Source organism: Plectropomus leopardus, chromosome 16 (assembly GCF_008729295.1).
Source record: "Plectropomus leopardus isolate mb chromosome 16, YSFRI_Pleo_2.0, whole genome shotgun sequence".
NCBI classification, from domain to species: domain Eukaryota; kingdom Metazoa; phylum Chordata; class Actinopteri; order Perciformes; family Serranidae; genus Plectropomus; species Plectropomus leopardus.
Window position 1 is genome coordinate 24,909,731 of NC_056478.1, and position 14,707 is coordinate 24,924,437.

The following is a 14,707-nucleotide window of genomic DNA, read 5'->3' on the forward strand; positions in this document are numbered from 1 at the left end:
GAAAGAACGAGGTCGTGATACAAGTGGCACCCAGCCTTAGAGATAGGGTGAGGAGCTTGGACATCCGGGAGGAGTTCCGAGAAGAGCTGCTGCTCCTTCACGTTGAAAGGGGCTATACTATGATGTTTTTCATGATTTTGGGCAACACACTATGCAACGACAGTTTTCACGATTTCAGATGACGTGCTATACTATACTGTACTATACTATACTATACGGTATTTTTCACAACATAGTATACTATGACTTTTTTATATTATGTTGTCATAGTAAAGTATGTTGTCAAAAATGGCAAAAACAAGTCTGGCTATTATACACTAACACTATTATACATACTGTGACTTTTTCTTCATAATTTGGACGACATACTATACTATCACTTTTTTATGCTATTTTGGATTCCAAACAATACTGTGACTTTTTTATGCTATTTTTAATAACATGCTGTACTGTGTCTGTTGTCCAACTTTTTTGTTGGACAACATACTATTCTAAGCCTTTCATGGCACTTTTTAGTATTATTCACTTATGATGCACTGCTTTGAGTTTTTCATTATGTACTATGCCATGCTTTTTTAAAAATGACATTAAACTGTGACTTTCTTATGTCATACTGTACTTTTACATTTTTTGGGACACACTTTACTGAGTTTGTTTTTTTTTTTTGCGGACTGAAAAATAAAAATATCCATCTAGTCAGCCCACTCAAGGAAAAAGTTAACCAAACCCTGCCTGTAGTAGTAATCATCAGCCATAGCATTTGCAGACCTCTGAGAAATGACTAAAAGTACATAGGTGTAGATTTTCAGTAGTTTTATTGAAAAATGCCTCTTCTGTTTTCAGAAATAAATAAGAAAATAAGGCTGTGGAATTCACAATCTGCAGTTCAAATATGAAGCAGCAATACCACTTCCATAGTCTTGCACGCATGTTTTGACTGCATTCGATACTGAGAAAATGACAAGAATGACAACAACTATATTCTGATTAAAACAAAATGAAATGAAATGAAAAACATGTACTAAATATACACCACAGACATGCAATTCCACGTTTTGTTAAAATTAGCTGTGACGGAATAAAAGAAAACTGATAAATATTAAGTCTAGAGATACAAAATGAAAGCTGTGTTTAACTGCCATAATGGAACTGAACCTCCGTTAGAAGACAACGTTGAACAAGGATTATATTTGATGTACTGGATGAACTGTGAACATTTTCTCTATTTTTCTTTAGCTTTGTTACATTGAGTGCACTGTTCAACACTGCTAGTTAATATAAACTGGATGCAAATATGTTACAAGCAAAAGACAAGTGGAAAAAGAAAACACAGGTTTTTTTTATGGATTCTTTCTAAGCATTTCCTTTTTTTAAAACAGCTGAGCTCCAACTCCCTCCCTCCTTCAAACCCTTTACCTGCCACAAAAATGAATATTCACATACGTTCTAAGGCATTTAAAGGTATTTTCCAATAAAGTTGAGGTGTCAAACCCCATTTTTGTGTGTATAATGTGCATAAAACAACAAACACAGGTTGAACAAGAAAATAAAATCAAGGAAAAAATAACATGGCTTGTCTTATGATGTTAGCCTGTTGGAGACCTTTCTTGATAGTGATCTCTTTCGACGCCGGTTTAGCAAGAGCTCGTCCTCCTCAGGTTCTGGGACTACTCGGGTGTTGGGTTCAGATGGAAATTGGCCTGATTGGAGATAGTGTTTGGGCCAATTGAGAATATGTTTCTCAGTTTGTCTCAACATAAAATGATTTTATGTCCTACTCTGGTTAATGCACTGATATGGATGGTTAGCAAACAGCAGGGGCGTGTCCACAGTATAATTAGGGATGTTTGAGGGAGTGTCATATGTTATACAGCAGGTGTTACAGTACATTTTTCTCTTGCTAGTTTATGAACATTTTCTAAAACAAGAGGAAGCGATATTTGCAGGGCTATACCCGGATCAGAATTATGCCTGTCAAATCGGATTTGGCTTTTCAATACGAATATTTGACTATTCGTTTTGGTTTCCATTTAAAATTTTAAAGCTTGGATTGGTTCAGTGAGACATTTAGTGTGACAGCGGTCTTCACGTAATAGCCCATAGTAAACAAGCTATGTGTGTTAATGACAGGATGCAAATGTGGCTCTCTGACTGATTCAAATCTCCAAATGTTAAGGGGCAGTCCTAGATATTTGTGGACTGAATTAAGCTAACAACATTAGCTCTGCTTAGTTCTCATTTCACAATTAATTAGTAGAGGAACTAGAAGGTTAATTTTGTTTTTGTGGATCTTAAACAATTTCTACATTTAACCAGCATACTGTTGCACCAGCTTTGTTTAAGTTTAAACTAGTTAATCAACAAAAAATTAATCAGCAAAGACCTTAATAATCGACGACTTAATTTTGTCTTTTTTTTGTAATGCAAAAATGCCAAATACTGTCTTGTTTTGTTTCTCAATTTGCAGTTATTCTTTTTTGATCATACATTTTATGATGACTGCAACAACTAATCAAATTGTTTAAAGTTGATTCTAAAAACAAAAGCCAAAAAATTTCTTAATTGATTAGTTGGGGCTATGTTATGATGCACGTTCGAGCTGTAGCAACGTGTCCCACAATGTCCTAACAGCAAGTGAGCATAACATCGTCAAGTATGCACCTCTCCTACATTATGTAAACAAACCATGTACCTATCAGCTGTGCAATCATGTAAACAAACCATGTACCTGTCAGCTGTGCACTCATGTAAACAAACTATGTACTCAGCTGTGCGCTCATGTAAACAAACTATGTACTCACCTGTGCGTGCAAGTAAACAAACCACATACCTATCAGCTCTGCACTCATGTCAAGAAACTACATACATATCAGCTGCGCATTCATGTTAACAAACCATGTTCCTGTCAGCTGTGTGTCTAACAATACAATGGAGATGTAACCACTTGCAAAACAGCCTACACTACATTTACCAGAAACTTGCAGCTCCCTGGTGATGTTCCTCCAGCTAGCTTCAATCTTTTTAGGTTTTTGCCGTGGTATGAGGAGGTATTGTGTAGATAACACTATATTCCAAATTCACAAATCAGCCATTCCTCATCCCCTGTCGTGCTTTAAAAGCAAGCGACAGGAATAACTAGAAACACAACATCCAACAAAAATTTAGTTCAAAACAGCTCGCTGCGCAGCGTTGTGTCACTTACGGCCATTTAGGTCGTTCCAGTAAAAATCAATGCAATCGAACTGATTTTGTCACTAATGCTCACTTGCTTGTCATTTAGTTAGGACATTGTGTTATGTCATGTAACACCATGTGTTGGAATATTTCATGCATTATTTAAATTGTAGTGGCCTTGTCTGTACTTCCTCTCTCTGTAGCATATTTGTTTTTTATTTGCAAGTTGTTAAAAGAGCCTTGTACAAGAAGACAAAGTAATAATCAACAAATTAATTTAGTATAAACATAGTGTTAGTTGCAGGCCTACCATTTACAGTCCAAACTATTTAAGAATAATCAGACGAATAGATGATAATAAAAATAATTATTTTTTATTCACTTCATATGGGATTTTCTCAGCTGATGATTTTTTAGTTTTTAATCTAAAAAGTCTGTTGTTCATCTCTCACTTCCTGTCACTAGTTAGTCTCGTCTTTCTCAGGATTAAATGTCACTCACTAGATCTTGAGTACCTTCCTGCAGGTAACAGTTAGTTATAACTCAGGTTATACAGTACAGTCATACAGTACAAGTCAGTATAAGATTTCATTATATATATGTATATATACATACATATAAGGATAGGTTTTGTTTTTGGTTTTTTTATACATTATTGACGTTAAAATGGCATTAGTAGGCTAAATAAGGAGTAATGAAATCTTTGGTCAGCTAATTAAGTAATCGTCTGTCAGATTTAGGGAGAGGGGATTAGGTTGAACACGCCCCTGCTTGAACATCACAGTGCTCGCATGTTTTTCCTTGTCACTGATGTTAGAAGTTTATATGTTAGTCACTCAACAATATGAACACTGTCATTTCTCCACTACTCATTCATTTACAAAAAAAAAAATCATTTTCCACAAAACAGTCAAATTGTTCTATCGCCAGACTAGAGAAACTTGGTCTTGTTAGTAATTTATCACATACAGATATAGTATTGCTAGTTTGAGTTAAAAAAAAATTAAAATTTAAAAAGAAAAAGAAAAGAAAAAATGTAAGCATGAAATGGCAAATCTCTGGGGTCATATGTGCAGAAGTGATTCAGTATGGCCCTGAGCAGTTTTAAAAAAAGCTGCAAACACAAGGGCAGGAAATTTTTTTTAAAAAAGAGGCGTTTTTGTTGGCATTCAGCAAGCAGGTTGTTGATTTGCAATGCACAAGCTTTAAAACTATAGATGTTAAAAACTAAATTTAGTGGACTTGATTCAAACATCATTTACAAGGCACAAATTAGTTTATTTACACGTCACCTCGAGAGAAATGCTGTTAACAGAGTTGCTACTGCTGCTGCTGTTGTTGCTGGTGATGCTGCACAGTTTTCTGTTCTCTTTCTTTGTTAGTATTTGTTTGGGCTGTTTGTTGTTGTTGTTTGGTGCATGCTCCTCCACTGAACACAGCGTTGCTTTGTTTGGTCTTTGGCTTCAAGATGCAAACAGGCCACTAAACAGGTCGATGCCATCAGCGCTGCTGCTGCTGGTGTTTTGATTTACTGGCTGTGAGTCGTTGTTAGTTTCCCTCTTTGTTGTTGTGTTGTTTTTTCAGCATAGTTTGTTAATGGTTTCCTTCGGCGGTTATCCTTTTAAACAGCTCTAGAGCGTGTGAGCAAGTGTTTCAGTTACAGGACTTTGAGTTTTGTTTTTTTCAGGAAGTCAGTGAAAGCAGCACAGGCGGCATAGAAAGTTTATTGTGGTAAACCTGGAACAGGCCAAAGAGGATGAAGGTGTCAGTTTGGTCAAAGCAGAGAAGACCGCGAATAAACAACTTCTGAGTTTCTTTAATGATTAGTGACTTTTGCACGTGCAGTAATTCTAATGAGGAATCATTCCAACATGTTGGGAGATCCTTGTTTGCTGCCTTAAGGCCCCTGTACACTGTGCTGATGATTGTGAGGGGAAAGTGATAAAGTCTTTGGACTCTGGACTCTGAGACGCGATCGCTGACTGCTAATTTGGAGCTTTGACGACCAGAGAAGACTGCATCAGAATAATGACTTCTGCTCTGATCTGAATATGACATTAAATGGCAGAGTATACTGAATTATAATAATTCAGGCATTTAAAAAAAATATTTAAAATAGTAAAATGAAAAACTGTGATACTTAAGTGAATCGTTTCTTCCCCCACCCATGTTTCGAATGCAGATTATCTCTGGATTATTTATGTCCAGTAGATTGATTATTCCATTTTTAGCCTAGTTTAGCACAATGAGTGGAAGCAGGTAAAAACTGCTAGCCTCGCTCCATCCAGAGGATGGATTTATTTAACAGGTTTTATTCTGAATACTCGTACCAATGCCTGAGTTTTGGTATTGACACTCAAAAATCCAGAAGCAATAGTTCAGTAACTTTTCCTATACGAGATAATGATTTAAATAAGGATCTTATCAAGATTCAACAGACACATTTATGTCAATACCAATGATATCAGATAGCTTTGGAGCTGTCTGAAGATATACTTTTTCTTTTTTGACAGAGCTAGGCTAGCAGTTTCCTCTTGCTTCAAGTCATTGTGCTAAGCTAGGCTAAAAACGTCCTGGACCCATGTTCTCATTCGGTTCGCCGACAGAAAATAAGTGTCTCTCTCAAAATGTTGGAGTGTCCCAAATTTAAAAGTCCACCGACTGATTGTAATTATTAGCAATATGTTATTTTATAAAACCAGGCTAATGCGTCTCGTGCAGTTGTTGATACGTACCTCCATATCCCTGCCCGTTGTAAGGAATACCGACACACTGAGAAGAATCGCAGTACCCAGGAGGTCCAGGAGGCCCACGAACTCCAGGATATCCTGGACGTCCGGGGGGACCACGAGGTCCGGCAGAGCCTGCAGGGCCCGGAGATCCTGTTCTGCTTTCTCCTGGTGGGCCTGGCAGGAAATTACAATGAGTTTCAGAAAGTCCATTTCTCAGTGTTGATAGAAGAATCTTTTGTCACGTATTCTAACAAAGGAAGGGGCAGACTTGTGATCGATACATTCTCAGCTAAATTCCCACAGGTCTTTGTTGAACAGGGACACAAATAATCCTTTTTTCATAACCACTATTTTTATCCCATGCTGTGCTAAACGTTCTCTCAGCAGTGTGTCACAACATCATGCTACCTTTTTGTTTTTTTATGCGCAGAATGATGCTGAAATTTAAAAGGTAAAAATGGAAATCTGATGTACTTCTGTGTAGGTTTTTAGTTCAGCAGCATTTTATCAAATCTTTATAGTTTGCTAAAATACTATACTATGACTTTATGACATTTTACGACACGTTATACTACAAAATTATTCATGACTGTGCCAATTTAGGGAGTGAGCATATATGTAAGGGCTACACAAGAAAAGTGCTCGTGTAAATTTTCCATTGATCCACAAAATTAAACTGGAGAGCTGACTTTAGCTAACAGCACTAGCATTGATGACTGGATGCTAATTCCTGCAAAACTCTCACGGTGCTACTAGTTGCTATGCATCCTGGAGCTTTCTACAAGTTATCAATCCTAATGTGACAGACGCATGTTAAGGGCCACAGTTTGATGCAGTAGCCTAGTAATGTATTAAATGTAAGCTATGGAAAGTCTAAGTATTGAAATGGACTGTATATGATTAAAATATCATGTACACATTTCATGTTCAAGTCATGTCGAGGGGCTGTTCAGACTGGTTGTGCGGGCTGCCAGTGGCCCACAGACTGCACTTTGAGAAACCCTGTGTCAAGTGATTCTCCGAGCACAGTAAACATTTAATAATAACTCCTTATTGTCAAGATTCATTCAAATATTATTACATTCTTGTACAGCTACCCAATGTAAAAACCCCAGGGGGTGTTTTATGATTTTTGATGAAGCTGATAATTATGGCTCAGTGTCAAATTCCAGCTGGAAACAATAATTTATTGAAAACTGTTGCAACTGCTGCTGACAGTCGCGGGCACAACATTTGGAACACAGAAATGAAAAACTGAACTATGAGAGGGAAAAAAAAGGAGTCTGCTGATCCTTTTTCCCTCTCTGCGTTATGTCTAGACACGGACAAGGCCGGCTTGGAAAGTCTCCCTGACGGCCTGTCTCCTTCTGGTTGTCCCCAGCATGTGTTGTGAATGAATGACTCACTGCTGTCCACTTCCTCTTTTTCCAGGACCTTTCCCTCTCTGCTCCCTCTCTGCTCACACTGTTTCCACAACTTGACCTTGTTTGCTTCAGACTGGATTGTGGCTCGACTGTAGTCGGGGTGCTGGGTTACAGCGGGACTGGATTGATGTGTGATTAGTGGGGCTGCTCTCAGGCTCCGGGCAGGATGACATCATGATTTTGTGGTTGCTGTTAGAGCTGACGAGCTGCAGCTTCAGAGTTTTGTATTCTAAAAGTTTTTGTCCGAGGATGTTGGTTCAAGTTATGGCAAATTGCAATGGGAAAATGTACATCTTTAATTCCAGTGTTGTCACTTGAAGGTGCTTTCAGACTCTAATGTGTTTTGATCATCTGGTTTGGGCCTAATATTTTTTGTGATATTTGTCGGCTAAACTTCCAGATATATGTCATGTTACAATTTCCTCTGTTTTTAATCTGTTTTGAATTATAAACCACTCCAATTAGGAATACCGTTGGGACAAACAAATCTGTTTGTCGATCAATAAAACAATAATCAGCAACCTATTTGGTTACTAATTAATGTGAAATATTATTTTTGAAAGTTATTTTGTCCACAATAGAGACAGAACGCAACACAAAAACTACAACTGGCGCCACAGGGTGTAACTGAGCTCTGACAAAGTGCCTGTAGCAAGATACTGCTGAGAAGTTCAGTTTTTCACTTTGGCAGCTTGTGAAAATGTTATGGATTCCTTATCATGTTAGTGGTGCATCTTTAGGTAATTTTATGTTGTTTGCTAGATATTAATGACACAGAGCTACCATCATGCAATATAAAGTCAACAGAGAGTGATGAATTGTTTTCCCCCTGGAGGGGATGGGACTTAATGCATTCTCTCTCTTCAGTCAGCAGTGGAAGCCAAGTGTTGTAAAATGTAGCTAATAATGATTTTCAGTCTGTATTTTGAATCTTTTTTTCCAAGTGAAACCAAACATTAAGTTGGCTTATGAACCAGGCAATGTGATGTGAGCGGCACGTCAATCAAGAGGAGATTATAGTCACATACCAGCAGGTCCTCTTGGTCCTTTCTGTCCGACTCCTGACGGTCCTCGTTCGCCTTTCTCTCCAGCAGGACCTGAAGGAAACACAGGTGAAAGGTCACAAAACTTCAGTTAAGTTATCTATCAATGATGAGGATTTGGCTTTGATGTAAAACATAAAACTTGGAAAGAATTAAGCCGTTTATAAAAATATTAATTCTGTTACAGCACACTGGCATACAGCGAGAAAACATCAATACATTTTCTATACTCTCTGTATGAGTCAGTCAGCATCTATTGTTATCAAATTCTAAAACCAGTTTGAGCTGCTCTGTATGAAAAATCACTTAAAAGTGTTATTACAGAGTTTTATCTTTTTTGATAAAAGATTTCCATGGTTTTTGCTTATGTACTCCAGCACAGAGTATTAGAAATATGACTACAAGGTTAAACTTTTGACTCTAATTGGAGGATGTTTACATCCACATCAGATGAACTGCAGAGCTACGGCCTTTTATTACATAGTCGGAGTTATGGCTATGTTTTTGGGGTAAAGAGAAATAAACAAAGTAATGATGTGTAACACTTAGTGTCAAATCTTGTTGCAGTCAGCAGTAGACTTTTTATATTATGATATAAAAAGCCTGCTCTCCAGCTCTTCAGCTCCAGCATCACTTCCTGCTGGATTTAGGGATTTATTTGCCTTCAGCAGGGAAACACCTGTTGCCTTGTCAGTACGTTAAGCATTATTTGGACTCTGACTCATTTAGTTTTATACAAACACTTTTTACTCATCATAAATGTAAACACCCTAGAATTAAAGCTGAAGCACCTCATTGTTTCCTTTCCTATTCAAAGTGCTGGAGTTCAAACAATTAAGACAGATCTTAAAGCTCTCTGACTCTAAGTGTAAGATGTGGATGCATGTTTACTGCAGCTGGCAACAGTCATTTCTTCTTACTGTCGTCCTGTAAACACAGTGATGGGTCTCTAGTGGAATAAGTGATATAAGTACCAGAGGAGGAAAACATCCCTCAGCTTCTCTACAGTGTGTTAATACTGTTCTGTAAGGGCTGCCACTTCTATTACGCCTCAACTTGTAGTGTGAGAAACTTGACGTGAAGTTACGGGCAGATTTTTTTCTGAAATATTTTATGTTTATTCTTCTGTTATGGAGAAATATTCAGACTGTAGAGGAGATTGTTGCAAAGATTTACTGATAAAGCTTTGTTCGTATCTTCTGGTGTTTTTTTTTTTGTTTGTTTTTTTTTTTTTAATGAACTTGCTGCAGTGTAAACATGGACTCTAAGAAGTGCATGTAGCCTCTGGGTTTGAAAAGTCAAGCTAGTGTGAAAGGGTCAGAAACCCTTTCACACCGGCTTGACTCTATGATGGCCACCAGAGGGCGACTCCACTGGTTGCAAAAAGATGCCTGAATGAGTTTTTGGTCTCAGTCGCTACTTTCAAGTCTTCTTTAACATAGTATGATGTTCATTTAGTAAATCTTGGAGTAAAGAGAGGACAAAGCAGGGTATGCTTTAGGGTGTGGCTACATTGTGATTCATAAGTTGCTAACATAGCAACATGTCAATCAAGATAGAGGCGTCGCAATGGGTATTTATAGAAGTGTATTCATTTAAATAACCATCAAATCTTAAATAATAAGCTGTTAATTCTTTCACTTAAGTACATCTGACTTTAAGACTGTTTTTTGTTAGCCAAAATTAGCATCCCAATTAATAACAGGAATTACGGATGCTCCTTGCTAATCAAGGTAGCTAGTGCGAGTGTTGTTACGAGCAACTTATAGAGGTGAGCATGTATAGTGTCCACTTGCTTTGGTAAGCTCCACCCTCTCATCCAAATATGGTCACTTCTGGCTCCAAATGATGATGACTATGGAAAAAATTCTAAACTCGAGGCTTCAAAATGGTAGTCCACAAAACAATGGGTGACATCACGATGGCTATGTCTACTTCAATACAGTCTATGGCTATATGTCCACATAGTTCTTCAACCTGAATGCCAGCGTCTTTTTTCAATTGCTTCTAAAGAGGACAGGGCGTACGCGGGCACATGAAGCTGCCTCGGGAAAAAGCACCAGTACCAGGCTGTAAACATGTTTATATCTGCTGTAAAGTTGGGAATTTAATATGGGGGTCTATGGGGATTTACTGTGTTTTGGAGCCAGCCTCAACTGGCCATTAGAGGAACTGCAGTTTTTGGCACTTCATTTTTCAGCCTCAGTTGTTGCCACTTGAAACTATCATGAGTGCATTTATATGGACATGATTAACCCGTTTGTGATCAGGTTTTTAGAATATCCCACTTATGTGTTTGAGCATGTAAATAGCATACTCTATTTATGAGAAACCTGAATATGCTAGCTGGAGTATTCTTAAAGAAACTGGTATGTACATGGGGAATGTGATTAACCCGATTTCTCTGTGCTCATGTAAACACCATATTCCGTATATGATCAGAAAAGGCCTAACAAACAGGTTAATCCTGATGGTGTAACCATACTCACTGACAGAAAAGCCCATTTGTGGGAGCAGATCAGCGGGACACTGAATTGTGCTGGTGAGTGTTGTGCTTCTGTTGTTGTTTTGAAAGTAGCCCACACTGATATGAAGGGCTCCTCTGCGCCTTCACAGTGGGGTTTTTTTGCCATAGAAAAGAGCTATATAGACACACGCCCTATCAGTGTAAAAAACCACTGTGCTTCATTTTACAAATCATCATCGTTCTTTAACTGTGTTTAAGTACAATCTCTCTCTGTGTTTCAGATCGTGTCCTACCTCTCTCTCCCTGCTGGCCTGGAGAACCTGGACTTCCAGGGAAACCGTTACTTCCTGCGGCGCCAGGCTCTCCGCGGGGTCCCTGTCTTCCTGTTTGTCCGGGTGGCCCTGGAGGGCCAGGGTTATTGCTGCGGTACATGCCGTTGGGGATCTGGTTCAGCAATGTGTTGACACGGCTCATTTGTGCTGCAACAACAGAGGAGAAAAGGGAACAGAGCAGTGAGTGGCAGACTCGCTGTACCATGAACGACTGTTTGGAGTCTGGCTGCTTCACGGTGCCACAAACATTTCCACACTTACAGCTCACTAGCTGCTCGCACACTTGTCTGGCAATGGCTCGCATCATGTTCTGAGGAGCAAAGTCGCCCTGGGGACAAAGAGGAAGGAGTTAAGATGTAGCATTTCATAGCAAATTTCTGTTTTCACAAAGTGTTGGCTGAGGCTTATGAGAAAATTGTTTCCTTGACTTTAAATATGACGCTCTTCTGATGTTTGTTTCCTTCCCTTTGATCATTTCTGCTGCTTTTCCATTACATAGTTTTCCTGGTTTCTTTGTGTAATTATCTGTCTTCATATCTATCTTCGTTTTTGTCATACACTTTGTTGTGGAGCGTCATGTGTTTTTAAACCTCCAAAACGCCAAATGTAAACTGCATTTCCCATGAACACTTGCATAAAAACACTTTCAGAAGCTCTGAGATTTGTCCTGTCAGACATTTCCTTGTGAGAAATTTCCTTTTTGATTAAGCAAAGATCCTTTCTTGAGATCTGATGTTCTCTGCTTTCATTGTGACGTAAATGAATTTATCCTCTTAGAGACAAATGCAGCACAAACCTGCTGTCCCAATGAGTTACTTTGTTTAATGCTGAGTCCCAAAATTGTACTTTCTTGAATCTGCTGAACCCGTCTTGTTTTAACATATTAAAACTCTTTTCTAGATTCATGAAACACAAGAAATTGCACTGGGATCAACTGAAAATGCCCCGACACGTGCGCAATATCTTGTCTTATATTTATGTCTCTAAATTACTTGGTAGGAGGGATGTTTTCTTGCAGTGAAGTGTTGTCAAATAATTAATCTTACTTGGGATTATAGCTAGACATATGAAGATTTTAAACTTTAAAAGGTGTTCCAAATAAATTATAGATTTACTTACTCTCTCTCCCTTGTCTCCCTTTGGACCGATGGCACCCTAAAAAAAAACAACAGAAATTCAGAACAGTTTAGTTGTCATGAAACCATTTAAACTAACTGGCTGTCCATCCAAAGCTGACATGACAGTAAGGACACTTACAGGACTGCCAGTGTTTCCGGGGTTTCCTGGTTTTCCTGCAGCGCCTGATGCTCCAGGAGATCCTGGAGGTCCCTGTAAGAAAACACAGAAAAGAATCATCGGGTAAGAAGACAAAACAAGAGCTTGGATGTAACAGTTATCACATAAACAAATAAAAAAGACTTTTCTATGAAAATATTGAAGGATTAAGAAACATTGCTACGAGCACAAAGGCCTTCATAGATCTTGACAATTATTTGATTAATTGTAAGCCTTTTTTGTGATCAGAAAATTCAAGTTTAATCACACCATGAGCCTGTTAAATCTGTGTGGGAAATATATATGAGTCATGTTTCCTCCTCTAAAAACTAATGCCAGTTTGTCCTTGAGCAAGGCACTTAAATACTTAATTGCTTCAGCTGGGTTTATTGGGCCTCACTGACTGGCCCTACATGTGTTAAACAATTAAAACTCTTACCATGGGCCCTGGAGGGCCTCTGGGTCCTGCCGGTCCATCCTTTCCTTGAGGGCCCTGGAAATCAAGATCAAGAATGAGAACCTGAACCGATGCTATTCATGTTTAAAGGATTCAGAGAGCATGGTTGCCATTAAAACCAGCCGGTCTGTACTCACTCTGACTCCAGCTGGTCCGATCGGGCCAACAGCACCGGCAGGACCAGGTGAACCCTGCAAACACACAAGCAAACAAATCAAAGCTTCTAGAGGTCACCTTTGCTCCGATCGGACATTCAAACCGGGTCGATTCAGCGCCGGATTTCTGCGCGTCGAACAGTAAAAGTCCTTTTTTTACGCTCATTTGCTCAGAAACCGTGCTCACCACTTTTATTACCAATCCTCTCAGGTCTTTGATGCCTCGGCATAACATTTACAGGGAACATAATATATTCCAGATCTGTTTTATTGGCCATTATAAACCAGGACCCGCGTGGTCTGCAAGCCATTAAATGCATGTTGCTATAGCATCTGCTCCAACATGGTCACCTGCAGCCTGCCTGCTCCATCAGCACCATCCACGTGGGGTTTCCCTCAGTGGGTTTGTTTGAGTAAAGAGCTGATTAGTCAGTCTTACTCATGACTCCACAGTGTGCAGCTCCACGGGGAGGGAGAAGGTTGTGATGAGTGCTGATGATGGAGAGCTCACAGGTTTGATGAAGTGTGGCCTTCTGCTGACTAAAAAACATGGAGTCTGGTCACACCGTGGAAGTATTAAACGATGGATGGAGTATTCAAACAGGGCTTCCCATCCATTCCAGTGAGAGCTGTCTACATGTCCATTTGTCATACTTCAAACTGATCATCAGACTAATAATAATCATATCATCTTTTGTTTCCAACTGGCTGACTGCATAAGGACATCAATTAAAGCAAAAAAATACTGTTGCACAAAGGCAAATGGTTTTTTAAATTTCACACCAAACAAATAATGTTTTTTTTCACAGACATTGTAATGTACATCTGATCGATCAATCACTGTCTGAGATGAGCTAAATCAAACATATCTAGTTATTAATGTCATCCAAAGTGATGGTTAATACAAAATTTTAAGTGAATTTTACCTGTGGTATCAAAAATTGGTATTTTTCAAGTTATGGCAAAGCAGTTAGAAATTCCAGAGAAACCCCAAATATAAATTTTCAAAATTACATTTGACAAGACAGATGTTTTACCTCCGCCTCTACCGCGGTTCTGCTTGAGAAATCTCTGCAATAAAAACTGACAGCTCATAGAAAGAAGACTCTCTTTCTCCTACATCCACGTTAAGACAAAAAGCTTTACTCTGCAATAAAGTGGAGACTCTTAAAATCCACTAATGCAAAATTCTGAAAGCTTAAAAAAACAAACCACTTCAGAGGTCAAAAGAGGGCACAGGAGCGACGAGTGTTCACTTACAACTGTGCCAATAAACAGATAATGAAACCTCTCCACAAAGGGATTTTTTAATGTTCCTCCAGCATTTCTGTATTTTATATTTCTTATGAGCTCAATCTAAGCTTAATCTTATCTAATCTTAAATGTGACCTCACACTGTGATGGAGGAGACTGGTCTGGCCAAATCAGGGTCAACTGTGTGTTTCTGTCTACTTGCAAAAAACATTTGTTTTAATAATTATGATTAAAAATAAGATTAGTTTAAGGTTACTTATGATAATTCCAACTTCTCTGAATGATGCTTCAGTATTCATGAGTATTTCAAGTAAAAGGATGAAACTGACTTTTATTACTGGCCACCCCATAAAATGTCCGTATTTAAGGCTTCCCTCCAGGAAAATATCGAAAT

At 38.6% G+C, this 14,707-nt stretch overlaps 1 protein-coding gene across 3 annotated transcripts in view; it reads right to left on the reverse strand.

Annotated features, from left to right (window-relative positions):
- Positions 1-798: 798 nt before the first annotated feature.
- Positions 799-14,707, reverse strand: part of col12a1b (collagen, type XII, alpha 1b) — a 145,334-nt gene continuing 131,425 nt past the window's right edge. For 2 of the 3 annotated variants that reach the window (XM_042503436.1, XM_042503434.1), the window contains 9 exons: positions 13,042-13,095; positions 12,887-12,940; positions 12,430-12,501; positions 12,292-12,327; positions 11,434-11,500; positions 11,134-11,319; positions 8,359-8,427; positions 5,910-6,080; positions 799-1,700 (listed from right to left, as the gene is read on the reverse strand). In XM_042503436.1, the coding sequence (XP_042359370.1) occupies positions 1,579-1,700; positions 5,910-6,080; positions 8,359-8,427; positions 11,134-11,319; positions 11,434-11,500; positions 12,292-12,327; positions 12,430-12,501; positions 12,887-12,940; positions 13,042-13,095 (831 nt within the window). In that variant the 3' untranslated portion in view covers positions 799-1,578. Of the gene's footprint in view, positions 1,701-4,284; positions 4,912-5,909; positions 6,081-8,358; positions 8,428-11,133; positions 11,320-11,433; positions 11,501-12,291; positions 12,328-12,429; positions 12,502-12,886; positions 12,941-13,041; positions 13,096-14,707 lie in introns of those variants that run through there. The other variant, XM_042503437.1, reaches the window with a different exon arrangement.